The sequence below is a fragment of the Taudactylus pleione genome, unplaced genomic scaffold (genome assembly GCF_031769625.1).
Source record: "Taudactylus pleione unplaced genomic scaffold, aTauple2 ptg000095l, whole genome shotgun sequence".
Taxonomy (NCBI): Eukaryota; Metazoa; Chordata; class Amphibia; order Anura; family Myobatrachidae; genus Taudactylus; species Taudactylus pleione.
The window spans coordinates 7,122,882-7,149,514 of NW_028284497.1; the positions used below are offsets into that span (position 1 = coordinate 7,122,882).

A 26,633-nucleotide genomic window follows, 5' to 3' on the forward strand; every position below is an offset into this window, starting at 1 on the left:
CTACTGCTAATAATAATAATAATTATTATTATTATTATTATTATTATTATTATTATTATTACCACTTATTTATATGCAGTCAACATATTCCACAGCTCTGCACCATCAGGAAGATAGCAGAGAGAGGGACACTTTTAGAACATTGCTATTCTGTTATTAATAATGGCATGACAGCAAATGCTTAATCATGTTATTACTCTTACAAAAACGCCTTGTCCTATTCTCCTTTGTGAGGATTTGGCTCAACTAAAAGTCTGACTAACATCCTCAATGGATTGGCCACTGCATCCCCCACCAGGAGCAGATGGGGCTAAGATTATCTGGACTTTAATCCAGAAGAAGTGCCAGAGTGAAAAAGGAGACAGCGCAGAGAGAACTACAAGAGGTAATTCACACAGGCCAATGTAGACACTGTAAGCCTAAAAGGGAAAATAGATGGTATAAAGTGGAGGCCAGGAGGGGCTAATAAAGCAAGAAGGTTAGTATTCATTGAATAGTATTTTATTATATAGATCAGTAATACACTGGCTGAATAGTCATTTATTGGCATACATAGTACTGGCTCTATCTTAGACTACCTATAAGAAGGTGAATATGTCAGTGCTGGATGAAACCTCTTCAGATCTTCCAGTGAAGGACACAGATAGTAGGCCGGCAGTTATAGCAGCTATACAAGGTAATGAATTCCTCCTCTTATTATGTCTTTTTTTAATACTATTCATGCATTTTTGAACTCCAATTTATAAGTAGCTTTTATTTTGTAGTTACAAATGAAGCTGCTGATATTTGCTTTTCAGATGTAATAAGAGGATCCCATTCTCAGAGGTATCTGACTCAAAAGTCTCCAAGAATAAAAGGTACAGTACAATATATAATAGCTGTCACTGTCCCTATTTTACAGTGTCCTGGCTTAAAATATTGATAGTTTCCGCCATAGTAGTTTGGTTTCTGGATGCAACATTCAGGCTAATTTTATATTGTGCTTTGTGTGTTGTAATTGGTAATATTATTGAAGGTAGGGGTAGAGTTCTATGACTGCATACAGGGTTCCGCATACAATATATACTCATACCTAGCAATGTAGGGGGACATTTAAAAAAAAAGGAGATAGTAGAAAAGAAATTTGATGTACAAAGATGAGCTAATTCTTATATCCCAAAATCCAAGTATTTGGTAGGTCCAATGTTCAGGACTACTGAAGTAAAATGTAAATATTCCATAGTTAGTAGTTACGTAGACAGCAATTAGCTCACAGATGTCTGTCATCATATTCCAAACTTATAGGGGGCAAACCAATTTGCCGCAATGGGTGCGAATTGTGTGAGCTTTGCCATTGCCAAGGCGTTAAAATGCCAGCAACGGCACTGCATCTCGCACCCCTCGCGGCCTGCTTTCAGGCAGAACTCACTGAATTTTGTACACAGCCCTATGGGACTGCGCATAGTTTTGAGGAAATTCAGCCCGCCATCAAGTGCACCTGTTGTCGCGATGACTCGCACCCGTGAGCAGGGCTGGTGCAACATTTCATCCAATGCCCTTGTTCCCTCCAATACAATTCATAATTATGCTACACATTAGTGCTCCCAATGCATAATTTGCCACACAGCAGTGTTCCAAATTCATGATATACTCTATAAAAATGTCCCAACTAATATGTCACACAGCAGAGCCCCAAAATCATTATGCGCTTCATAACACTGCCCCCAATTCATAATATGCCACAAATTCATTATATGCCACACAGCTGTATCCCCAATTCATAATTATGCTACACATCAATGCTTTCAATGTATAATATGTGACACATTTGTGTCCCTAATACATATGCCACGCAGCTGTGTACAAAATATATTGTATGCCACATAGTCATGAATTATGCTATACAATGCTCCTAATACATATGCTATACATGTGCCCCATATTCTTTACAATCCAAACAGCTGTGCCCCAATACATTATGCCACACATCCATGCCCTAATATATATTTATGACACACATGTGCCCCATTATATGTCAGCACCCATTAACTCCCCCAACACACACCTCACTCTGCCAGTTCTTATTAAACCTACACAAGCACATGTACACTTACTCTGTCAGCACTCAATAAAACCATCACCACCCCCATACATTAAGCCTGTCTGCACTAATCAACACACACACCCCGGCATTACCCTTGGTCATCAGTAGACCTACCCAGGACTGAAAGAGACATCCTTTTTTTTGTGGCCTCAGCGGTGCCCTCCAGTGGCTGGCGCCCCTAGGCAGCCGCCTAAATTTGTCTAATGGTAGCACCGGCCCTGCCTGTGAGTGTATCGCTTTTAATTGAATTGACCCTAATTTTTGTTATTCGGTGCCCAATTCATGATTGTTATTATTATTATTAATATTATTATTATTATTTTTGCGTTAATGCCTCAAAAAGTAACATTCCTCATTGCCGCATATCACAGAAAGTTGTGATACAGGGGCTATTTATAAGCGGGCACACGCCAGGTCAAGGACTGCAATAAGGGCCGGTCTGGCAAAAGGGTAAAAAGTAAAGTGGTAACTTATGCTATAATTGTACTAATAGGTTTGCAACTGTCATTGTAGCCCATAGATGGCATTAGCTAATGGGGCAATACCAAATGGGTCCAAGCTCTGAACAGCTACACCTTACCCCAAATTTGTTTTATATTTTGTCAATGTCACATTTGCACCAGTGAGTTTGTTGAGGAGAGTCTGGGGCTCAGACTACCCCCTAAAACACCTTTAAACAATCAACCTTTGATTATTCTGGATGTATAAACTGATCTAACTGGTCATACCTGAATGACAATCTTTCTAATGTAGAGAAAGACCTGAAGACTAGGTGCACAGTGTCTTTAATTTCCCGCAATGAGCTAGAGGACAATTACTTTCATCTCCATGAGGAGAATCTCTTACTCAAGGACTACATCAGAAAGCAAGAGGACAAAATTAAGAGGTATTATAGTCCACTCTTCAAAATAGAACCTTTGATACTGTAAGTGTTTGCTATGCCTCTCACGGTATGGCAGGCTTTACTACTTATATCTGTTGTCTGCCAGCAAGTATGGAAAGTTATTGAGATTTACCAAAGTTTTCTTATTTCTATTTTGTTCATGCTTTGGGGAGAAAGGGAACCACTTAAAATGGTGCACTCTGGGGGTGATCCAGCAGAGGACGGAATTGCAAAGCTGCACGCAAGCAGCTTTTCAATTCCGTCCTTGCAAATATTCAAATGCAGCAAGAGGTGTCTAACACCCCCTGCTGCATTCTCCATCCCAGCACTATGACTGAGGTCGCAGGCTGGGATAACCATTGCAACCATCAGTCACAATGGTGGTTGGCGCAGGCCAGCTGAGTAAACCTCAGCTTATTTAGGGTGGCCGGCTTGCGAGGCCAGGAAACTGCGTCCGTAGGTGCAGCCCCTGGCATTGCCACTACTGAAAAACGAGGCCATCCTTGCCTCCTGCACCGCTCCTTAAATGCCTCTGCCTGTCAATCAGGCCGAGGCATACAGGGGCCTGCATGCGATCACGCAGAGCCCGTTCTGCACTTGTAATCTGCACGGTAATCAGGAATCTGCATTCAGCATTGCATGTCTGAATCAGGCCCTCTGATCCAATTGTTATATAAAAATGATTAAAAAACAAATGTTTCGAAGACATGCATTAAAATTGAAAGGAGAAAGTCCGTATCTATATAACATTCCCATAAATGGTGGTATCAATCTATAACATTTAATCTCAGGATATATTATATGAACTAAATAATATGTTTTATTAATTAATTATTGGGTTGTAATATAGGGCAACCAAAACATAGTTTAAATAGATTATATATTATATGTATAACATACATTAATATAACTTATATTAAGGTCTTGTTAAGCGAAATACTTTAAAAAATATAGAGTGTAAAAAAAAGATTCAAAAAGGTGTATAAACTGCTGTGTGTAAAAAAGTATTTAGGTGCGCTGTCACTGAAGCAGCCAGTCAGAGGTAGTCAGCCTCTAACACAATATATATAGAAAGATACAAAGACTGGCGCTAAGAGCTAGTGAATAATTAAACAAACACAATTGACAGTTGAATGAGTAGGAAGCGGATGTCTAAAAACCAAAATATACACATTTATTGACAATTAATACATATGAAAACCAGTATGTAGAATAAAAATAAAAATAAAATCACTAATAAAGGAGCATCGGGGTATAAACTGTTGTGCAATGTTCTTGTATTTCTTCTGTATTTAATTAAACGTCAATGTGTGTATAAGTAACGAACCATTGCATTGTTACTAAAATAGATACAATTACTATAGGATAGCTCATTATGATGAAGAATACATTGTCTAGGAATTGCATTGTGTAGTATAGACTGTTGTAGCAGTATTGCTGGGAAGTATTGCTTAAAGATCCCTGATACAACATATTAAATATCTACTATCAGAAGACATCATCTCAGTGGGATTTGAGAAAATATTTAAATCTAATAAGTATCAGCTATTTACACACTATAACATTGGTTCCAAAAATGTTTAAATCACGGCACTCTAGAGTATCAGCATTTTTTTTCACAGCACCCCATGTCTAAAAGTTTCTTATATTAAATATAACTTGTGTTTTCATGTCATCCTTAATGTCAGTTATGTGCTGGTGGACAGGGCTGCGCTTTTGTTTGACCACATATTTTATTATTGGCAACCACCGGTTCTGCTTATCACATGGACTATAAATAATTTGATTTGGTCCTGGAACATCTACCCATGGCACCCCTGCAATTGCCCCCTGGCACCCGGTGTCACGGGAATATGTATCTAATGGATACATATTCCCACACAATGTATCCTTCATCCTAGTGACCTATACTTTTGTAGTAACTGTAACTATTTTAGATACAATACAATGGTACGTTACTTATGCTGGGCATACACTGCCAAATAAAATGCCTGTCAGACTGACAGAAACTTTATCTGACAGCCTGACACCCTGCAGATATTGCGGGCATACATAGTGAGATATCTCACAGTATATTGGCTCTGATATCTGCGCTCCTACGCTGGGGAGGAGACATTTCCTCGTTCATTGTGAAGGAATATGGGAAATATCTGTCAGCCGGCTGCGGCAGGGCATACACTGCCTGATGCGGCTGAAATTGAAATGACAGAATTTCATATTTGGGCGGCATTCCCGACTGATCGATATTTTACCCTCAGTCGCCCGCACACACAGTACAATTATCGGGGTGATCCGCTGGTATCGGCCTGATCTCCCCGATTATTGTTTAGTGTATGCCCAGCATTATATAGACATTGACATTCAGCTAAATACAGAAGAAATACAGGGATAGTGCACAGCGGTTTTTATGCACCTGTCTCAATCCTTTTTCACACTATTATCAGGGCCGGCTTAAGGGCCAAAAGGGCCTATTGTGAGAATAAGAGGATCTATGACCAGTGCTATTCAGGCGTGTACAACTTTACACTATCAGCCCCAATGTCTCTCAAAATATGTAAAGGTATTAGAATTGCATCATTTTGTGTGAAAAAGGTGATTAATTTCTGACTGTGGGGCCAGCTGGCCATTATTATGATGTCATAATGATGGGCTTATTTTTTTGTGGAGGCCTGGAACTGGAGCTCCATCCACTCCATTGTCAACTAGGCCCTGAATCTTAAGTATTTCACTTGAGAAGACCTTATTATAAGTTCTACATAGTTTGACCTAGTATAAGTTTTGTTACACATATAATATATATTTTTTTTTTAAACTAGATTTTAGGGGTCTATTCATGAAACAGTGAAGTGCCCTGTTTATCTGTTTATGAATAGCATGAGGGCACTTCACTGCCTCATGCTATTCATAGAGCAGGATACCGCTGGAGAAGCTTATTACTTTTCCAGCGGTGCACCCGCTCCTGTATGTATCACATCACCATACATTTCTATGGTGAGCGTCATTCATAAAGGAACGGAAAGCTCAGCTATCCGTTCCTCTGCTAACACTGCAATTATCATCTCAGGATGTCGTAAGCAGTGCTGATAGGGGAGAAAAGTAGCAAAGACAGCTGTCTTCCTGGCTTCTCCTTGTTCTCTCCACCCCCTTATGTGCCAGCTGACAATCAGAGGAGCCCAGGGCATATGCATATCCTGGGTCACCTCCTGCAGTGCTGACTGCTGGATGGCAGCTGCCCCCGCTGACCCAGTGCTGAACCTACCCCTAACCTGCCGCTGCCCGGCATATGCATATGCTGGGTCATCTCCATCCAGGCTTCCCCATGCATGCCCCTTCCCCCTGTTCCTTCCCATGCCGCCGCTATTCTAAAGTGACCCGGCATATGCCAGGTCACTGCCATCCAAGCTGCCCGCTGCCCCCACGCCCTCCCCTCCCCCGTTCCTTTCCTTGCTGCTGCTATTGTAAAGTGACCCGGCATATGCCGGGTCACTTCCATCCAGGCTGCCCCTGCGCCCTTCACTGCCGCTGCTGCTGCCACCGTGATGACCCGGCGCATGCGCAGGACCATAAAGGAGAAAAAAAAACAGAAGACACAGAGAAAAAGAAGACCGGACCGGCGATCATCGCAAGACAGGTAAGTGTACATTAATTGCTTCTTATCAAAACTATAGATCGCAACGAAGTGATGTGATCATAGTGATAAGTAACAATTCTATACCGCATATTTTAATGAATAGACTTATATTGCAATCCAATAATTTATCATTATAACCTATTATTTAGTTTATATAATGTATCCTAAGACTATGTGATATACATTGATACCAATATAGAGTATGTGGAGATGATATAGACAATACAGACTTTTTCCTATCAAACAAATGTGAAAGACTCAGTGGCGTAACAACAGCCCACACAGACCCTGCGGTGGCTTGGGGGCGATTAAGAGTGGGAGGCGCAGGGCCAGGGACAGCACAAACCGCTCAGCAGGTCCTGCACTGCATGGAGGCACCAGGCTGGAGAGGCGCTCTCCCTGCAGCTGCTGCTGTTACAATTCTAGTTTTCTGCCGGCTGCTACTGCGCCTGTCACAGTGATACAGCCAGCGGCAGCCTACTGTGGAGAAAAGTGCGGCTGAGCAGCGCTCTTCATACAGTCCCATCCATGTAAGGGGGCGTCAGAGGCAGGGGGCTGACTAGCTACAGCACCTGTAAGACCATCAGCCTGAACTGAAGCGCCGGGGTGGATGCCTGGATGGCAGCTGAGCGTCTGCTCCTTCTCTCGCTCTCTTCAGTGAGTCCCTCTCTTCCTCTTCTCTGCTTGAAAGATCGTCAGGCTGCCGCTGGGAACAAGCAGGGACAGTCTGCAAAATATATGCCAGTTTACAAGTATATTCAATTTAACACACTGTTGATTACACTTGAATAGTGGCAAGTAGCTTGTACACTGTCCCTGCTTGTTCCCAGCGTTATTCCTGACCTCCGGCTCCCAGTCAGGGAAAGTGGAGAGAAGGGAATAGGAGACAGCACTGCAGTGAGTAACTATTGTCTATTATGGATGTATAGGTGACTGTGTAATGGGAAGTAAATAATTCAGGAAGGAGGAGGGGAGATGGGTGGGGGGAGGAGCATTACCTGTCATTGGGGCCCAGTTATCAAAGTTAATTTGAGGTAAATTCCCCGAAAACGCCTGTTTTGGGGGGTTTACCTCAAATACTAAGTATCCCCCGGATGTATGAAGGAGGGACCTGCTGCGATCCCTGCATTGCCGCTGGCAGCCGCATTTCCAATAGGTTTCATAGGTGCAGCTGCCCCGCATGCACTCCCGCCACATCGCAGGGACGGGCTCCTTTCGGAGCCCGTCTCCCTGCGTGTGCCGGATAATACATTCAGCCGCTATGATCGCATTTTGCAATGTGATCATGGGCGTTACTGGATTCCCTGATCGCATTGCAAAATGCTATCATTAATAAATGGGCCCCATTGTGTGTGTGCGTGTGTCCATTATACCTGTGCCCGCAGGGGCTGAGTTCTCCCTATGCTTTATCTCTCGGATGGCTGTGTAATTTCAGTCACAGGGTCGCCCTATTTAGTGGTGCATTGTTTTACCAAGTTATCTTAACTAATTTCTTTAATTGCTCCTGGAGAATAAATATTGTCAGTTATGTTTTTTATATAAAATTCATGGCTTATTCGCATTGTCATTACTGCCTGGTCTGTGCAGAGTTTTGTTTTCATTCCCTTTCCCCATTACTATGTCTTGCTTACCTAACCTAGCATTTCCTTTGGGATGAGTAAGGGATGCCAGCTCTGAGGATTCTGGCGGTCAAAATCCTGACGCCAGCATCCCGACAGGGATAGGATACCTACACCTGCCAGTCAGTATCCTAATCCTCCCTCTCCCTACCCCTAACCATTCCTCCCCAGTGCCTAAATCTCACCTCCCCCTCCCTGCACCCTAACCCTCCCCTATAGTGTCTAACTCTCCCCTCTATGCCTATCCCTCCCCCATAGTGCCTAAATCTAACCTCCCCCTCCCCGCCCTCTAACCCTCCCCCCTAGTGCCTAACCCTCCCCCTTAGTGCCTAAACCTAACCTCTCCCTCCCTAAACTTAATATCTAGTACCCGCTATGTCACTGTCAGCGACATTGCCCATCAGACCTAGGGGGATGGTATACTTATTCAATAGGAAAGGGTGTATTTGTTTTTTTACTTGGGGAGGTAATACAGTCTACGCTGTACTCTAGAGCTGCTCCCTGGAGGTCCGCGGAACCACGCAAGGAGCAGAGGGGGAGGAGATTCAGGAGAGGGGTAGGAGCTGGCATGCTGCGGTGTGGATGGGAGAAGCAGGAAACGCCAGGTGCTGCTTTCCGGTCACACTGGCTGTTCTGTGTGAGGGTGGCTGCTGCAGTCAGCACTGTTCATGGATAGAGAGATAGCGGCTGGGATCTGGGAGCAGCAGAGATGAGGTGACCCCCATAGCTTTTCCTTCAGCATACTGTGTGTGACCTTCCCAGCGAGTCCTTCCACTCCAATGCTTCCCACTGCTATTCCCATCCTGCCCTCTACCTCCCACTGCTATTCCCATCCTGCCCCCTGCCTCCCACTGCTATTCCCATCCTGCCCCCTGCCTCCCACTGCTACTCCCAACCTGCCCCCTGCCTCCCACTGCTATTCCAACCAGCGGCATCATAATGTATGGGCTTGCAAAGTTTTTTAATTTACTTAGTACTTAACCATAACAAATATGGGGAGGGGGACGCCAGAAATATTTTGGCAGGGGGGAGCAAAATTTATAGTTACGCCACTGGAAAGACTCCTCCAATATGCCGGGACGTAACTCGCAGTGATAGCAGATAGCGATACCGTTGTCCGTGCGACTTACATTAGTACATACTACATAGCAAAGATATTTTCATGCAAAATTAAAATATCCACTGTGATGAGAATGTTAATAATTTGCGGCCGTTGCCGTGATTATTAATACATAGGTCCCTATATTTGCAGGGTGTGACGTTACCCCTCTTTGTGTTTCTACTTTGAACTTTTACATACAGTAATAATATGTAAAAATCTGCATCAATTAGTAAATCCATTAAATGTTGGTAAACATAAAATCTCCTTTTCTTAAACAGAATGGCTACTAAATTGCTACGTTTGACTTCGGAACTTGGACAGCAAGGGGAAAAGAAAACATTGGGATCTAGGAAAGATGGGAGAGACCTGGAAGCTGAGGAAGCCATGGAGGACTTACAGGACCGGGTCAGGGACTTGGAACGCAGAAATGAAGCCTTAAGGCACCGACTATCTACATACAAACAACGACTGCAGCTACAGGATGGATGCAGACATTGTCCCTACAGCGCAATAACAGCACGAACAGATTCTGGAGTAAAAAAATCAGCACTGCCAGATAAATATAAGAAAGGCGAGTAAAATACAAGAAGGAGAGTAACTATAATATTAGGGAAATTCTCTATATTAAATAAAATAGACTTCTACCTCTACTTTTGATTACTAATGTAAAAATGTGTTTTTGTATTTGTAAGTGGTGTAGGTGAAAGTCTTAGGGGCATACTTATCAAGGTATTTTGTTTCATAAAATTATGCAGAAACTGCAGTTTGCATACGTTATGAATTGTTGCTATGTACTAATGCAGGTAGGAATGCTATACGTCCTGGATTTTCCGGGATCATACCGGATTCAGGGTGTGCCCATCGGCATCTAGAAAATGTCCGGGATTCGGAGGAAGGAGGCTGGAGGTGCAGCCGCTGTCACTGATAGTAAGGGAGGAAGGCAGCTGGCTGCATGTTATGATGTCACGATGTCAACTTCGGCAGACCACCTTTTTCTTTTTCTTCCCACTCACCGCGGCACGCAGGCATTCTGTGGCTTGTGCCTAGCTGTACCTATTTCATTTTATTCTGTGGCAAGCAGTTGGTCTGGAAGAATCGTTCCTTCCCAGACCCAACCTGAACCATTACACAGTGACCCCCATCCTCACAGTGACCCTGTCCCCACTGTGACCCTGTCCTCATAGTCTGTCTGAGAAAATTCAGACTTCCCTGTTAGGATGACTAGTGTTATATTAATTCAGTGCCCTGTGGCTGTTTATATATCATTTCAATGCCCTGTTCGCTGCTGTTATATTAATTCAGTGCCCTGTTAGGCTGCTGCTGCTAGTTATATTAATTCAGTTAAAATTAATTTATATTAATAAATATTAAAAGTTGTCCTGCAATAAGAGATACAAAAAAAATCTCTTTTTTTGAATTTCAAGTTGTATTTGGTTTTACATACTTTACTCTGAGGCTGGCAAATCATTTTCACACTACTAAGTGCAGCACAAAGGACTCCATATACTTTTACATATAAACTAGGCTATTACCCTGTAATTAGGGATAAAAATATATATTGTGCATTTCAACTTGGTCTTGGGTCTTTTTGACTGAAATGACTGCCTTCCATCATTTATATTAAATCCTATTTTGAATTAGTTCTAATTGCCTGATTCAGTACAGATCGCATGTGCGAATACGGACGCAGATCGAGCGATTGACATTGCGCTCAATGTGCCATGCTGTGTTTGCAGTTGGCCATGGTGGGTGGTCTGACATTATGGACCTTATTAAATCAAAGATTCACAAACTTGCATCTCAGGCTTTAACTTTCAGGAAGGTGACCAATTATTTTATACCTGTCAAAGCATATAATGAGCCCTCAAATCAGCCATAACCCCATTCAGCAACAAGCACCCTCTCTGCCTGTCGCTTACTACTGACAGCTCCCCCCCCACCCCAGTCACCAACCCGACCCTCTCACGCAAAAAAAAAATTATAAATCAGGCAGCTTCTGGGCAGTTTCGTTAGGCCACCGACGTTAGCACCCCAGAGAGCCACGGTGCACAAACTGGGAGCCACTGATCTACATCATAATGTCAGTTTTATAAAATAAAATTTTTCGTTCAGTAGACATTTTATTTTAAAGAAAATACATATAGTAAGGATAAATTGTGCTTTAAATGTCCAAACACCACTAAATTCTATGTACAGCCTGTATTTTGCCTTCAAAGCAATATCATTTCCATATTATGGTGTTTATGTAACAGGGTGCGGTGCATGTTGACTGCGCTGGCGCAGCCCCGTAACAGGGCTTCAGTGCATCCTGCGCACTACTGCCCCCTCACCCTGAGAGCATGGGTAGGCGGTGCCGCAGCACTAGTCAGAGCATCCTCAGGACACTCAAACCAGCTGTATAGGCTGCAGGGTGTGTGGCTTGAGTGTCTGAAGAACACTTCGCCCGGCACTGCAGTACCAATACTGGCTGCAGGGTGCCGTTCAAAGCACCCAGCTAGCCAAAGGCAGAGGCTGAGGGGCTGTGACGGTGGCGCCCCCAGGGATCTACGCCTTTGTGACGGCACTGGTCCACCACCCTCCCTACAGCCCTTTGCATGTGTCCTGGATTTTTATTTTGGAAACATAGCAACCCTAAATGCAGGAGGTTCACAGAAATCTCCTGCAGAAGGCTATTTAACGCTGCAGATGTTGTAAACCATTATAAGCTTATTGAGGTTTTACTCGCAAGAGAGAGAACTTCCGATCCCTCTTCTGCAGCCTCTGGTTCCATGTGAGCATGCGCAGTGTCAGATTCCCCCAGTGGAGTCTTTCACAAATGTGATAGGTGCCTCCAATATACTGGGGAAGTACTAGAACTCGTAGGGACCAGTGGGTTCAGTTTAGTACATACCAGGATATTTTCATTTCTAATAAAAATATCCACGCAACACAAATTGTTAATAATCGTGGAAGTGTCATGATTAATAATACATTGGCTCCTTGGGATTGGTACCATTTGGTCTTATCGGCAACAGGTAATAATATACTGATCTCATTCACATATTATAATTACAGGTTTACATGTGCAAGGTCCTGAGACTGGACCCCAACGAATGGCAGCTGATTGTACTGAAGTCAGAGCAGAGATTGATAGGCTGTAAGTATCATATCAAAATGTCCCATGAAAATAAAATTGACAAATGAGACAAACTCACTCTTGCTCCCCAGGTTGCAGATATTTGGAAGGCAAAACAGCACCGTGGATGACCGGTCTGTGATCTTGTTAAAGGACCTGATTACTGTGAAGTCAAAAGATCTAGGGACAGAGATGCTTTCCCTACAGCACATGCAGCAAGTTGAGGATCAGCGGTGAGCTTGAATTCATACAAACACCTTGTAATTTAGACAGGTTATATTCATAAAGATTTCACATACCGATGTGAAATCCTTTCACAGAGCTGATCTCTCCTCATGGCAAAAATATATAAACATATATTTTTAACTGGAGATTCAGGAATACTTATTCTCCAGCAATCTGAAGTGGTCAAGCCAATCCTATCGATGCACCGATCCCTGTTAACAAAGTAATTACCATCCATAATCGCAATTGTGCATGTGTAGGGTAGATGGATGCCCTGGTTAGTCGCCTCCTTATAGCTGATTGAACCAGAGGTTGAAGATGAAGCTGAGGAGCAGTACTGGATAACAGAACGATTGTCCACGCCTCCCACTGACCTCCTGTGCCAAGCCGCTGGCTGCCCATCAAATGCTCACAACCCACAGCAGACACATCCTATAGCCTCTGCCCTCTACCCCGGTCAGCCCCATGGCTGAATTTGGGCACAGTACTGGGACATTCTAGCACTGTACCAAACCCTTTCTACACAGTTAGGCATTTTTGATTGGCTCGCTGTTACTAAAGGGGGCAGAAAGGATGGCATGGAGGCAGGAAGACAGTACTGCTCTTCTCTATCAAGGCCCATTATGCCATCCACAAATCAGGAGTGAAGTGGAATGCTGAGCTTTCCATTCTTCTCTGAATTGCTTTCCCCATACTAGTGTATGAGTTAGCAATATTTACACAATTGGGGTCATCCCTGGACAAATTGGAGATTTTTCTATGGTAATCCCTTCTGTGACTGAAGCAAAGCAAGCAGTTAAAGCCCTTTTATAACAGAGGGAGAGTGATAAAGGGCTTTTCACTGCTGCATCTATAGAGCTCTAATGCTGGGTACACACTTGTTGATACATCGCTAGTTATATCGATGAAAGATGTATCGCAAGTGCTTTGATGGCTGTGTACACCCGATATGTCTGTAAACAGCGTCGTTCACAGACATATCAGGTCAGCATTTCTTTTAGTGTTTGGGTGACCTGCCGACCATCCGTACACTTGCTGCAGGGACCGCCAACACTGATATCTCAACTGGGCGGGCAAACTTAAATGCCCGTCCAGATGTGATGTCAGACCAGACATATTGAGCGGTAAGTGTGTATAGCTTCTATCAGCTTACATACAGCTTCTATAGCTTCAATCAGCTCCTACGATTGGTGTGCTGACCAAGCTGTCGTTTAAGTGTGTGCCTAGCATTAGTGTTTCTAGGTGTGCTCTGAACTTATGAAACATATCTAATAACTAGACCATGGCAATTATTTTTTTATATAGACAGAGCCTCATGATATGTTGAATATAGGTTGACTACAGGTGATTCTATTGTTGTCAGAGAATAGTTAGTAACTGTATTCTCTTAGGACTACTATCCAGGAAAATGTGATGAATATCCGTTTGCAAAAGGAGCTCAGAGAGAAGAACACAAGTCTCTGCGCTCTCAGAGAACAATTCCAACAACTCAAAGAGGTTATATCTTCCAGTCACCTAAGTATTTTTTTTATCCCCATACAGTATGACAACATTATATTTCTCCAGTGCAGTCATTAACCAACCAAATTTCAACCTCTACTCCTTACATCTTATCTAACACATTAACATCTCAACATGTCTTGGAAGAAAAAAGGGTTACCATACCAACACTTGGTGGTCGGTATGCCAACCCTCCCCCTCTCCCTACCCTAACTCCTCCTCTTTGGTGCCTATCCCTAACCCCCACCCCTCCCCAGTGCCTAACCCTAACCCCCCCTAACACCTCGATACTTACCTTCGGTATCCCGGCTGTTGGGATAACGGCACTGGGCTTCTGAGCGGAGTCAGAATTTTGGCACCGGTAATAGGAGCGTCCAGACCGCCGGGATGCCGAATGCATACCCTTGTCTTAAACAATGTAATTATCTTCTGGCTCTTAAGCTTCTATAAACCTATGGGCCTGATTCAGAGATGGACGCAATGCTGATGGTTTTGCAAATGGAGAACGTTTTTCCTAAAGTGCATGTATCAGAGTCGCACTGCGCATATGCTGTGATGTTCTTGTGGCAGCGTTCACAGAGAGATTTCATTCGCAATATGATGGACAGTCAGGGACCATTTGTGGGCTGTAATGTGCTTCCAATGGTCGTGGCTGTGACATTTGCATATTTTCAGACAGCCGCTGCGTACTGGATCATAGCAGTGGCGGCATTTGTCTCCAGCTCTGAATCAGGCCCTATGACTGGTAGGAAGATAGTTAGGGACAAACTAACTAGGTCAGGGGCACGTGACTGATGGTGTTATATACAGTAGTTCCAATAACTCCAGTACTGTACGCACTCCTCTTTTACACACTGGAAATGTAACCTACAGAAGACCAGTGTATCTTAGTGTCCATTTAGTCAGATGCATACTTATGTCTATACCTAAAATGTACATAAATATGCCCAATCTTATGGGTGATCCGAGAAGAAATTACAGTATGTACACTGCATTCTAGGGCAAAGTTCAAAGGTCATGCCTGAGTAAGTGCCCTACAAAGAAGTGTAATAATACTGTGTTTGCGCTCTGTAATAGCGTTGTTGTTTCTTGTAAACTAAATATATGCCTCCAAGTTTACAAAACTTGTCTTTCCTCCTTTTTATTGTTCGCACAGGCGACCACTATGACATCAGTGTGTCAGGCTATACATTTAAGTGTTAACATTTTTAGTACTATTTTATATTTTTCTAATCGTCATTAACATTTTTCCCATTTTGGTCTGTTTCATTTTCAGTCCTATGAGACAGAGCTGCAAGAGGTAGGTTATGATCACATAATCCATATTAATGAGTGTAATCTATAAAGTGTAATTTCCAATGTTATTACTGTATTCTTGTATTCTGTCAAATCTGGCATATCGGGCGGTCGGGCACCGGATTGTGTCAAATCTGGCATATCGGGCGGTCGGGCACCGGATCGCCCCGTGTGTAGGGACCGCCCGATATGTCGGCTCTGGGATCATTGGTCGCATCGGCGGGTACACATCGTACCATGTGTGCCCACCTTTACATGATTGGCATGCCTAGTATTGTGAGTTAGCCTCACAGCCCTCAGCATAGGGTGACTGGGTTGTAATAGGGATCTCTTGCTACTTTCTACATCATTGTTTTTATTTTACTTTTTTATGTTGAATATTATTATTATTTGCATAGTTTAAACATTTAAAAGAAGTTTGCAATTGAATGGTTTCCATTTATTTATGATGTACAGATGGGAGTTACTCATGTAGAGCCCCAGCAGTGGCTACTTGTAAACTGTAAAATGTACTGAACCCAAAGTTCTATTGGGAACTGGTAAATATTTGTCTTTTTATCCTGGTAGAAGCAAAAGTCACTGACACTGAGTCACAAAGCTGTGTTGGCTCAATTGGAGGATCTCAGTTCACAACTAAAAGAAGAAAGGGGCAAAGTGGTGGCAATGGATGTTGATCAGCAGAACGTTGCTACCCTTCAGAGGTCACTTCTTGAGGTAAAGGATCAGTAGCATCCTAGTGAGAAGTATCAATGACTTTAGTTGAGAAATTATTCTACAAAATATAATCTCATTTTCTAATTCTTATAGGACATTTATAATAATAAGCTTTGAAAACATTGTTATTTGTTTTGTGCTCGTAAGGTTTACAATCTTGAATAGTAACCAGGAACCAGACAGATGTTGATTTTTTTTACAAAAACAATAAAAATGTTGAGGCGAAAGATAATGACACTTTTCTGGGAGACTCCTGCATTAGGGTCTGGTAAGAAAAACTAATTCAACCGCATGGTGGGCTGGCAAGTGCTGTGATGACAAAGATTGTGTCATGAAGTAAAAAAAAAAGACATCCATTTGCCCCCACACAGAGCCCATTCAGGTTATGCCACACAGAGCCCATTTAGGTTATGCCACACAGTAGTACCCCTTATACACATTATGCCATGCAGTAGTAGTGTCCCTTATACATTATATCACACAGTAATGCCCCTTACACTACACAGTAATGCCCCTTACACATTATACCACATAGTAATGCAATTTACAGATTATGCTGCATAGTAGTAGTTTCCCATATAACACATTATTCCACACAATAGTAGTGCCCCTTACACATTATGCCACACAGTAATGCCCCTTATAACATTATGCCACACAGTAATGCCCTTTACACATTATGATCCCCCAGCAACTCACCTCCCCATGTCCCTCCAGCAGCCTCTCGCCTACCCCTGTGTGCCATCAGCAGCCAGCAGCTAATTACAGCTGGTGCACCAGCAGACAGTGGCAGACATGGACAGACAGCGCCGGTGCAATTTGAATCTGGCGCCGGTCGCAAGCCAATCAGAGCTTCCGGACTGGCAGCCACTCAGGAACCGCCACTGCTGATTAGCTGCCGGTCCATGAGCTCCGATTGCATTGCGACCAGTGGCGCTGTCTCTCCATGTCTCAATGTCTGCCTGCCTGCCAGTGTGCCAGCTGTAATCAGCTGGTGGGCCAGCACCAAATCAACACCACTGAAACCCGGGCCCCCCTCGGCGACCCTGACTGGACCGGCCCACCTTGTGTGTGTGACTGGGTGCAGGGAGAGCGGCGGGCCATGGAGGCAGCTCAGGCACAATAGCAGCCTCACCCCATGCACCCACGGTAGTTACGCCACTGTTTGTATGCTAACAGTGAGGTCCTTTTCAGGATCAATGGAATGGGGTTATAGGTAAGGACAATGTAAACAAATAAAGGCTGCAGGTGTACTTCAGTGTCCATTCTTCAACCCAGGCAATGCCAGGTATCCCAGCTAGCAGTTGAAATAAAATCAGTTTCTGTGCAGCACCAAGGGTTAACTGATTGCAAAGTAAAGTAACAATGTTACAATACAGTAAAAAGTAATAGTATGACTGTCTGTCCAAACATTGACAGCCCAGAAACAAAAAGAGGAATGGCAATGCCAAATTGTCCTCATACTACATCTTTTCGGGGACGTGACTATTTCAAAGTACTATGCTGCCCCAGCATGTTTCATTATAAACCAGAAGACAGCAGAAAAGTTCATCATTTATTTGAAGATCATGTGATTGATTGGGGCCTTGAAGGGAATGAAAGCAGCACTGTACTGGAAGAAAGTTCCTATCAGATACTATCAGGTGTTGTACATGAGTTACATTGGAAGTGTTTTCTCAGATAATGAGTATATTCAGTGTTTGTATGTATGATACATTGGGCCTCACATACATAGCACAAACTACAATAAACCTAGTTATGGGTGATGTAATGCATTTCAATATGCGCCGTAATGCCTGACAAAGTACAAGGGTTTGCAGATCAAGATTTGTGTGGACAAGAAATTTGCACCATGCAATGGGAAGAGTAGGCCACAACAGGGGTCATTTGCTGCAGAATATTGAGCAGGCACTCCTCTAATATTCTATTTTACTGCCATAATGAGATTTAATTTTGTAGAGATAAATTAATGAAATGAGATAAAGGGGGGTAAGGGCACATTTGAGAATGTTTCTTGATCTACAAAAGAGCACACCGACATCTTTACTCAATGCAAGCACTTGAATTGTGAACCATCTCAGAGTTGGAGATTCAGACTATTGTACCCTGTACATTCACCAGAATTCTAGGTGCCTTTGCCTACATGATTCATTTAAAACTTAAATACAGCTAAACCAGAGAGTAGAGACAACAGAAAAAGCAGCTACACCAGTAGAGAAAGAATTACCATTTAATGACAGGGGTGCATCTAAATGTGATGTTTACACTTTCTCACAGAGTGGTTCTTCAAATTTTCCCTCAAACCAAAGCACATATCTAGTTTGCAGAGGTGTCTCTAGGTTCCAGAAAGTAACTTTGTAACTTGAAGTGTGCTGAGGGGACCATCCAGGTGCCCCAATGCAATATAAAGTGATTGGCATGGTGGCGTTCATAAATGAGATCCTGTGGGTATAATAAAAACATCTCCTTTTCACCCTACTAGCCACACTTTACTCCAACTATCTGATTTCCCCAATAGAACAGTGGGCCTGATTCAGAGCCGGACGCTCTGAACGAGCGCCCGCTCTGAATCAGGGTGTGTTTTTTTTTTTAGCGAGGCGGCCTCTTGGACGCTCGCATAGCTGTGGGTTACCACCCACAGCTTATGCGAGCGTCCATGATGATGGTCAAGACCATCGTGACCATCAGGCTTGCGACGAGACACTGCGGTAGGGTCTCGTTGCCGCAAGCCCTGGAGTGATTTTGGATCTATCAGAGCCAAAATCACTCCCACTGACATCACTAGTGATGTCAGTGGGGCCAGACCCAGACGGTAGGCGTTTCCATGGGAACGCCTCTATCTGGGCAGCCACGCCTCCAGCATGCCCACCAAAGGGGGCGTGCTGTCAATCACCATCGACAGCACGCCCCCTTTGGTGCGAGACCCATAACGACGGCTTCCCCGTCGTTATCCGGGTCTCCCGCATGCACACGACGGAGGTGCCTACGTCGTGCGCATGCGCATTTGGGAAACATCGACCTGCTTGCGAGCGCTCAGCGCTCGCGAGCGGGTCTGAATGAGACCCCGTGTTTGTAAAGCTGGTCACAAACTTAAAGATCATATTTCCAACCAGCCAACTATTTGGGTGGTTGTAGCAAAAATCGGGTAATGTATGGGAGCAAAGGACAATTGTCTGTTTGTACTTAAACACTAAAAAATTGGCAAAATCAGTCCTTCAGACAAGATGGTTCAATCCATCTAACTAATTAGTCTGAACAACAGTTTTGTCCATTTTCCTGTGTTTGGGAGCCAACGATCAATTGTCATTTGCTTTTTGTTCCAGCTAGTTGGCTGGTTGGAAAGATAATCTTTAGATGTGTGGCCAGCTTTACTCAGTCTTCATGAATAAAGAACAATTATTGTATATTTAAATTATTTTCACCTATGCTAAAGGTGTCATCTCTAATTGTACATAATAGAAAGTCTGTGTATCTATAACATAAGCTGCCTCAAGTTGTCATCAGTAGACTATTATGATAGGTAGAGTGGACGTCCTTCTCTTGTTGATGGTAAGAAGTTGTAACATTTTTGGTGCATAGTCTCTCCTTTAAGCAGAAGGAACTTTAACCAGTTACAATGGTATAGATAACTGCGTTAGTCCCCCTGCTGTGATAGTGTATAATGCTGTCAGCACTGCTATCTGAAGGCGAACAGTAACAGTGTGGCTTTATTTCAGTTTCAGGAGAGGGTTTGTGACCTGGAGAAGGAGAAAGAACTTATCAAGGAAAACTATGAGAACCTTCTTAAAAGGTGAGCTGAGAAAAGCCAGGTGAGATAACATGAGGCATTTATAGATGACCTGAATATCCATGAGAGATTGTTCACATTGTTTTGTCAGCTCTCTGGATTCAGAGCGTGTGAACTCCTGGAAAGCAACAGAAGCCGAGTTGAAGGCCCAGATTACAAGACTGGAGGGACAAAATCATTGCCAAGTGTTTGATCTAACGCAAAGCAAGGAGCAACTTCAGCATGAGAGAGGTTAACAGGAAATACTAATAACTATTATTGAAAAGCATTAAACAGGACTTAATTGATGCTCAGAAATCAGGCAAACATAAGTAATATGATATGACCAATAGTTGTTGGCAATACGGTAAGGTATTACTTGTGCGGTCATTACTACATTGGACTCTAAGGGGTTTATTTACGAAGCTGTGTTAGGAGGAGATAAAGTGAACAGTGATAAGGTACCAGCAAATCAGCTCCTAACTGCCATTTTTCAAACACAGCCTGTGACATGGTAGCTAGGAGCTGATTGGCTGGCATCTAATCACCGTTTACTTTATCTCCTAACACAGCTTAGTAAATAGACCCCTAAGTACTGTAACCATCTCCCCTGCCATTCTCAGAACAAAATATTCACCTAAAACAGGAAATCTCCCAGCTGCAGTATCAACTGCTCGAAAAGATGCAAGAAATCCACAATCTTCAGGACAGAGTATCAACCATTTTATCTTCAGTGGCTGCTAAGAAGGTTCCTTGTGAGAAGGAAATTACACCACAAGTTCAGGTGAAAAATATGTGCTGCAAAAATCCATGGTGACCTTTACATTTTAAATAAAGTGTGAGATTTACTATGATAATACTATACATTGCTGTAAATCACTAATGTAGTGCTGCAATTTATTTTCATTTTCTGCAGCCCAACAAAGCGCAGCTATCATTTTAGTGAATAATCTAGAAAGATGAGAATTACTTACAGCTCTGGCTGCTGCTGTTTAGCCCTAGTGAGAATTTGTGGGGCATGGAGCATGCATGGAACATTAAGCTTGGTTTGAGCTAAAGTTCCACTATTTAATGCTTTTATATCTACCACATCCCCCCTCCCCCCTCCAGCCTCCACCAAAAAAGTTAAGTTAGTTATGAGGATGAGAGAAACAATATATTATTTTGTTTCTACATGTGTTAGTAACTTAACAGGACCTACCGCAAAAGCATACTATACCACAATTGCTAGAGGTACTCCTTCTGATACATGCCAAGTGAAATAAATATATTAGATGTTAACATTTTTGCTTATTGAAAATTTTTATTTAGCTGCGTAACTTTAATTTCTGTAGGTCAGTTACAATTTTAGTTAATTTAAGCCCCCAGCACTTGGTGTCTGAGACGACAGTAAGATGATAAGATTTGAAAAACTCCATGGTGGTAGATAATTCAGAGATCTCAGTTGCATATATTTGCAAAACTATGGCTAAGCCTCCAGGCCACGTCATGGCTTCTCTGATACTGGAGGTCCCTAATACTTGGTCAAAGTATGGGGTGCAGAACCCCAAAAAGCCAGCAAAGCCCAGCCACTCCAGGGAAGCACACCAGTGAAAGACTAAAGTGTTAATAAGTGTTAATAAGAATAAAGCAAAAACTATGTGTTAATAGGTGATAGAGGTGAAAGGTGTAATTAAAATGCTAAGAAAACAATAAATAAAAATAAATATATATATATATATGCTAAGAGAAAAAAATATAATTTGAAGGTGTTAAAGTGCTAAATAATGTGTTAAAGTATGCCACCCCAGAGTAGCCTGGCAACACCAACGCCAGGGGGCACCGCACCCCAAACTCATCCCCAAAACTGATAACTATATCCAATTTGGGTCATATAATTGCCCAATATAAGGCCACATGATAATGGTACACAACCCCTCCCTTACATGCACCTGAGTGATATTACTGAAGTGATTGAGCAGATACCAACATATATTGCTGTTCTGAGAGGCATAGATAGGACCAGTGTTTCGAGGTCATGCCGGTTCTTGTAGTGCCATTAGGTGGAGTTAGGGGTGACTCCAAAGTAAGCTGGCTCTCAAGTCAGGTATATATGTATGTGCCTTTATCATGTGGCCTTATATTGGGCAATTATATGACCCAAATTGGATATAGTTATCAGTTTTGGGGTGCAGTGCCCCTTGGGGTTGGTGTGGCCAGGCTGCTCTGGGGTGGCACAGTTTAACACATTATTTAGCACTTTAACACCTTCAAATTATATTTTTTCTCTTAGCATATATATTTTTATTTATTTATTTTAATTTTTTTTCTTAGCATTTTAATTACACCATTCACCTCTATCACCTATTCACACATAGTAAGTGTTAATAAGAATAAAGCAAAAACTAACACTTTAGTCTTTCACTGGTGTGCTTCCCTGGGTGGCTGGCCTTAACCGGCTTTTTGGGGGTTCTGCACCCCAGACTTTGACCAAGTATTAGGGGCCTCCAGTATCATAGAAGCTGTGAGATGGCCTGGAGGCTTAACCATATTTTTGCAAATATATGCAACTGAGATATCTGAATTATCTACCACCATGTAGTTTGTCAAATCTTATTGCTGATTTATTTATTTATTTATTTATTTATATATTTATTTATTAACAGTTTCTTATATAGTGCAGCAAATTCCGTTGCGCTTTACAATTTGAATCAACATTAACATTATACTGGGTTGTAAAAGACATACATACATACATACATGACATACATAAGGGTAAGAGGGCCCTGCTCGCAAGCTTACAATCCATAGTTCATCTATCTATAAACTTCATTCTGAGTGCTGGGGGAATACTTTTTCTTGTATAGAATAACCCCTCCCTTACATGCACCTGAGTGATATTACTGAAGTGATTGAGCAGCTACCAACATATATAACAGTAATATGATGTAGTTTCAATTGTCAACTACAGTAGTGTATTAGCTTATTCTTCTGAACTACAAAGTAACCAGGAGAAGAATTCTGAGTTAATAAGATGATTACTTATTCTACCTGATTTATTGTAGGTTGGCAATATGGAAGACTATCGAAGACTGAGAGGAATCAGTTGTGGTGAGGAAGATCTATTGGATAAAGGAAGAGAGAGGAACAAAGAAAAAGAGAGAGACAGTAAGCAGAGACAACATGAAGCAAAATCTGATATGGGGTGTGCAGATCTCCGGATACAGGAAGAGGAGGAGAGGAGAGAGATAGAGCGGGAAAGACAAAGGAAGATGCGGGAAATGGATGCCGCTCACGCTGAGACCATTCTTGAACTAGAGAAAATTCGGGAGATGTTATTCTTGCAGCATAAAATCAACAAGGATTACCAGGTAACCAAGTCACCTATGTATTATTCACTTAATGTCCAAAAGAAACATCAACCTGGGACCGGTAATGGGTCTCTAACAAATGTTCTTATGAAATAATTTACAACATATGGAAGATTTTGTCAGGCCTGAATGAAAGACTAATATTTGACTGAAGTAGCCTATAGACTTCATGTTCAACTTCAATATAGGGATTACTTACAATAGAGGACAATATGACATTAATAAATACATTGTTGTAATCTGTCTAAACACGCCAGGCATGTACAAGTCATTGCATCCCTGATTAATCTCTACAGTGCGTACATGTTCTCATATCATCTTCATGTTTATTTTATTGTATATTCTTTTCCACTTCTTTTACCTTGCTCTTTCTTTCCTCCCAATGACAGGATGAGCTGAAGTCTGTGAAACTTAAGGCAGAGTGTGAAAGCCGAGAAAGAGAAGAAAGGGAGCGGGAAATTGAAGCCAGACTGCTTCAGCGCAACTCCAGGATCCAGATATTGGAAGGTACCATTATTCCATATGTTGCTTTACTGTATATACTGTAAGTGTACAGGATGCCTGATTAGAGATCAGGATGTATTTATTTATTTACCTACATAGATTCTGAGATTATTCTTGGATTTAATATATGACATAGAGATGTGCAGTCTACTTCTCATTAGAGATGTACAGGCTCGGATTAGTTCGGATTTTTCCCGCCAAAAATCAGGTCTCAGAAAGAGGCAAAATGTCATCTTTCATGGACAAACATCATCTTTCATGGACTTTTGTCCAGGAATGATGTTTGCCTCTTTCTGAGACCCGAATTTTGGCGGGAAAAATCCGAATTTGGCAAGAAAATTCGAAACAATCCGAGCCTGTACATCCCTACTTCTCATGCATGTAGGCTGATTTATGACCATACAAAAATCTTCAAACCAGCAGCATAAATGTTATTTTGTGATGCAATGCTCCTATGTTTGCACTTATGCTCCCATGCTTTTGCAAATTTAAGCACTTTATGATTATGGGCACTGTTCATAGATGAACATCGTTTATTTACTTGAATGAGATTATTTGTATGAGAAAAAGGGGTGAAGAAGGTTTTGCAGTACATGGGTGTTTCCTTATTTGAGATCTTATTTCTCTCTGCCATAAGACTTTATTTTTTCCTATACTTACACTCTCATGTATTCTACACATTCCAGATGCAGTTTTAGAGGAAAGTGCAGTTCTAGTTACACTTCAACTGATGTAATATAAACCTTCAAACACACGACTGATAACGATAACCCCAATCTCCCACCATTGTAATTTAAGACATAAATCAAAATGAACCAAGAAGTATTTAAAAGAAACACATAAAATATGATGCTAATGAATAGCAGGGTCATACAGTGGTACTAAGGTGGAATATTAGGATTGTTTTCTCTCTCTCCACCATGTACATATTCAGGTATATACACAAACATTGGCTCCTATGCTATTAGGAACTGCCCAAAGACTGGGAAATTGGTTGCAAAATGACAAGCAGTGTTGGCCCTAGTTTTTTGGTATAATGCAGCCTAATATGAGGGGAACAGAACGACAGTTAAATGTAAAAATGTTTTTAATACACAAAACAAATTTATAAAACATAGTTGATTGGATTCTGTACATTTGTTGTACTTGGATCTAAGGAAAACAACTCCTGTTCCTGCCCATTCGTTGGTCCTGTTATTGCTTATACTTTGTACCTGAACAATCATACTAATCATTGCTTTGCTAGGGCAGAATATTTGACCCACAATGTTAAATGCGCCATAGTATATCAACAATATATTGAATTTAGTTTCTGTCTCTTTCCAGCCCAGCTGAAGGATGTTGCATATGGTACATATCCTGTCAGGCTTAGTACTGAAGATTTTCCCTCTTCTGAAATCTGTGTCTCTCCACCTTCCCTACATCGTGGGGAAACTCTTTTTGAGGTCAATATTGGCAGTATCTGTTTTACCCCTTATGGCATAAGCATTATTGAAGATCCTCAGCCAATTACTTTCTGTATCTATTCATTGTACGACTTTGAGACTCATGCCACCCCTGTTGTAACTGGCATCAGCCCACAATACAACTTCACTTCTTCTTATGCGGTAACACCAGATCCTGAATTCCTGCGCTACCTAAGGGTTGGGACACTAACAGTGGAGCTTTATCAAGTCATCGGTGGGGAGCACTGTGAACTGGCACGGGGTCGGCTGAAAATGGACTCGGTACTGCAAACTACAGACCGAGTATACAGCTCTATCATTCTAAATGGTACAATCTCTATCATAACAATCAATGTGAAGCATTCTCTTGATCAGAAATTGACTGTGCTTTATTTCTGGATGTTGGTTTGATATTTTGTTTTTTTAGTTTTAGATATTTAATCTATGATGTTTCTTGTTTTTTTATTACTATTTATTGTTATCTATGATGTGATTTTGGTAAACATTATGTTATAACTTGTAGTAATGTGATATTCTGATCAGATTGGCTGCACTTTTATTTCAGTATTTTCCTGGTAAGTGAACAGTAGATAATTGGGGAAGTTGGCACTTAACACTGTAGTTATTCAGATTATTTACTTTCTATTCATGATGTGAATATTAAAAATAGTCAATGAAAGGAAAATGGTTTCAGGTATTAATACAATGATTACACTGCTTACAATCTTTAGATGCCACTGGACAAAAGTTAGGAGAATTGAACTTCTGGCTGCGAATGCATGGACCCCTGTCTCGTGCTCAGTGTCTCCAAAAACAAAGAAGCAAAGCACACAGCTATCTATCCACTGGCAGACCTGGCGGTGCAGAAAAGGTGAGAAGAATGAACCGGAAGAGAGAAATGTGTAATACTGTATATAAAATGGACAAAGATAGGGTACCTAAATATGAAGGAGTGAAGTCAGATTCTGCTCAGACTGTAAATAACTGATGAGTTTTTACTGTTTGTTTTTCTTCTTGTTCTTTAGGCAAGGATATCAGTGTTAGATAGTGGATTTCGGAATGACTTGACTATCCGAATCTGGGGTTGCAGAAGTCTAAAAGTGAGCTGTTTGGGGCATCAACCCAGTCCATATATTGTTTATCGTTTCTACCATCACCCAGACCACTCCACCACCATCATACCCTGTAGCAACAACCCGCAGTTTGGAGATGAAGCTGTCTACCCTTTACGGTTGACCACTGATCTGGAACAATATCTCCACCGGGAGCGTCTAAATGTTTATGTATTTGATGATGAAGAGTCACAGCCAGGACATTACTTGGGAAAAGCTGAAGTGCCACTGCTGAGCCTGGCACAGGGGAACAGCATTCAAGGTAAGAGTAGGGGAACTAATACCAAA

At 42.1% G+C, this 26,633-nt stretch overlaps 1 protein-coding gene across 1 annotated transcript in view; it reads left to right on the forward strand.

Moving 5' to 3' along the window:
• Nucleotides 1–379: 379 nt before the first annotated feature.
• Nucleotides 380–26,633, forward strand: part of RPGRIP1 (RPGR interacting protein 1) — a 50,745-nt gene continuing 24,491 nt past the window's right edge. Inside the window, exons 1-18 of the mRNA XM_088469940.1 lie at nt 380–478; nt 574–676; nt 798–857; nt 2,837–2,969; nt 9,597–9,889; nt 12,373–12,454; nt 12,526–12,666; nt 14,050–14,155; nt 15,435–15,458; nt 16,022–16,168; nt 19,885–19,958; nt 20,047–20,186; nt 20,558–20,718; nt 22,979–23,284; nt 23,674–23,791; nt 25,115–25,561; nt 25,965–26,104; nt 26,259–26,607. Coding sequence (XP_088326066.1) covers nt 595–676; nt 798–857; nt 2,837–2,969; nt 9,597–9,889; nt 12,373–12,454; nt 12,526–12,666; nt 14,050–14,155; nt 15,435–15,458; nt 16,022–16,168; nt 19,885–19,958; nt 20,047–20,186; nt 20,558–20,718; nt 22,979–23,284; nt 23,674–23,791; nt 25,115–25,561; nt 25,965–26,104; nt 26,259–26,607 — 2,803 coding nt within the window. The 5' untranslated portion in view covers nt 380–478; nt 574–594. The remainder of the gene's footprint in view (nt 479–573; nt 677–797; nt 858–2,836; nt 2,970–9,596; nt 9,890–12,372; nt 12,455–12,525; nt 12,667–14,049; nt 14,156–15,434; nt 15,459–16,021; nt 16,169–19,884; nt 19,959–20,046; nt 20,187–20,557; nt 20,719–22,978; nt 23,285–23,673; nt 23,792–25,114; nt 25,562–25,964; nt 26,105–26,258; nt 26,608–26,633) is intronic.